The sequence below is a fragment of the Haliotis cracherodii genome, unplaced genomic scaffold (assembly GCF_022045235.1).
Source record: "Haliotis cracherodii isolate W230 unplaced genomic scaffold, xgHalCrac1.p SCAF_31, whole genome shotgun sequence".
Lineage (NCBI taxonomy): Eukaryota > Metazoa > Mollusca > Gastropoda > Lepetellida > Haliotidae > Haliotis > Haliotis cracherodii.
This window is the reverse complement of record NW_027266288.1, coordinates 945,191-947,283: the sequence shown is the minus strand read 5'-3', so window position 1 is coordinate 947,283 and position 2,093 is coordinate 945,191. Positions and strand designations below refer to the sequence as shown.

General features: G+C 50.6%; 1 protein-coding gene across 1 annotated transcript; it reads left to right on the top strand.

Annotated features, from left to right (window-relative positions):
* The first annotated feature begins 854 nt into the window (after window positions 1-854).
* On the top strand, window positions 855-2,093 carry LOC139477158 (uncharacterized). Its single transcript, XM_071259709.1, has one exon. It carries the CDS (start codon window positions 856-858, stop codon window positions 1,735-1,737), a length of 882 nt encoding a protein of 293 aa, XP_071115810.1. The 5' UTR covers window position 855; the 3' UTR covers window positions 1,738-2,093.

Sequence of the window (2,093 nt, the reverse complement as noted above, 5' to 3'; positions counted from 1 at the left end):
TTTTATACTGCTGTCATATAGCTGGAATATTGCTGAGTCCGATGTTAAACAACAAACAAACATAGCTATGATGCACTTAATTGTTGACCGGGCAATTGTTGACCTCTTCAAACGGGGTTTCACAATGTCATAGGGGCACGGGTGACCCAGTCGTTTCAGGCGCTGCAATTCGATGTGCAGAGTTGCGTCCCTTGGGTATGGCAGAAACCAATGATTGTGGGTTCGAATTCCTGTTCGCCCCGATTATGTTTCTAGGTTTGTCAGCACCATACCCATGCTCGTGGGTTTCATTGAAGTGGTAAACTGTTTAGCCTGAGACCTGCATCACTTCGGAGTCTCCTGCCACATTAAGCTGACAAGCCGTGATATAACTGGAATACTGTTCAAAGCGGTGTTAAACCCAATTCACTCACTCACTCACTCACTTGACCAACCACCCACTCACACACCCACCCACCCACTCACTCACTCACTCACTCACTCGACCACCAACCCACCCACCCACTCATTCACTCACTCACTCACTCACTCACTCACTCACTCACTCACTCACTCACTCACTCACTCACTCACTCACTCGACCACCCACCCACCCACTCATTCACTCACTCACTCACTCACTCACTCACTCACTCACTCACTCACATGTTTGTTTCCAGTCTCAGACGCCCCTTCCTGATGATGAGTCAGACGGAACTCAGTTTGGACTCGTCCTACATCGTCTCCACCAATGGCGTCCAGCAGGGCAACGAGATCGTTGTCAACGTCCTTGCAGCCGACGCCCCTACCGTCACCAGCATGAGCAGCGTTCACGCTCACCAGGGTCACGTGGTCCCGCTGCAAGTGGTCTCCAACATGAACAACAACATTCCGCCCCAGTACCTGAGTGGCGGGAACGCTGTGACCGTGGCCAACGTACAACACAGGCAGACGGCCGACCCCTCCCTTGCGCAGGCGCAGCAGACGAGCATCGAGACCCACGGGACGGTCAATGTGATCGAAGTGTCTCCGCTCTGTGAAACGGACCCCAAATCGAATTCCTCCACGGAGGACGATTCAGCGTCAAAGGCCGGTGGCATCAGTTGGCCCAAACAGGCTGTGACGAAGCTGATCTCGCTGCACAAGGAGCACCAGCAGTTGTTTGACGACCCACACTACAAGAAGAAAAGCATATGGGAGATGATAGCCCGGAAGTTGAAGGACGATAGTGTCACATACGCCTGGAGCCAAGTCGAGAACAAATGGAAGTCTCTCACAAAGCGGTACAGAGATACACTAGACTTTAACGCCAGGAATAATAACGTGATTCCCCACACGTGTCCGTTCTATGATGAAATCTCACAAGCTTATTCCTACGTGTCGCCTCATTCCAGCATACTTACCTCCCCTTACGCCCAAATCACCACAGTAGCGGCGGTTCAGACCCAGACCAAACGTCAGTTGGAGAGTACATGTTTGAACGACGCAGACATTGCGTCCTTGACAAAGAAAAAGAAATATCTGAATCAGCCTGCGTCGGCGCCAACGTCATCATCGGCGCAGACAACATCTGCAGTGCCCAGTCCGAGCTCGGGAATTCAGTCAGTTGAGCTCGGGTCGTTGCTTCGGTCGATCCACGAAGATCGCAAGCGGCAGGACCGATTGAAGATGGATAGGCTTGAGAAGATGCACAAAGAGAAGATGGAGCTTTTCAGGCAGTTTCTGGACGTGGTGAAAGACGCTAAGCAGAAGGAGTGACTTTAAGGCAGATATTGCACGAAGTAAAGGAAGCCATCGAGTGATACTCAAAGACTGGCAGACCTTTAGTAACACGTGACCTAAACTTCACACTGGAATTCCTTTTCTGCATTACACAGAGCGTAAAAACTCCCACTTGGATAAAACAATATCGCTTAGATGAACACAATGATGCAAGCCTCGTTTGGGGAACATGCAACGCTTGGTATGATGGCTATCTGTGAGTGTGTGGTAAACTGTGATGGATGTGGAGGACTAAGACCACGTCTCTGATGGACTCATGTCTGTAGGTCTCTCCCAGGAGCCACGTGACCAAAGACCCCCAATACATATACTAGTATATGCTTCCAACAGTT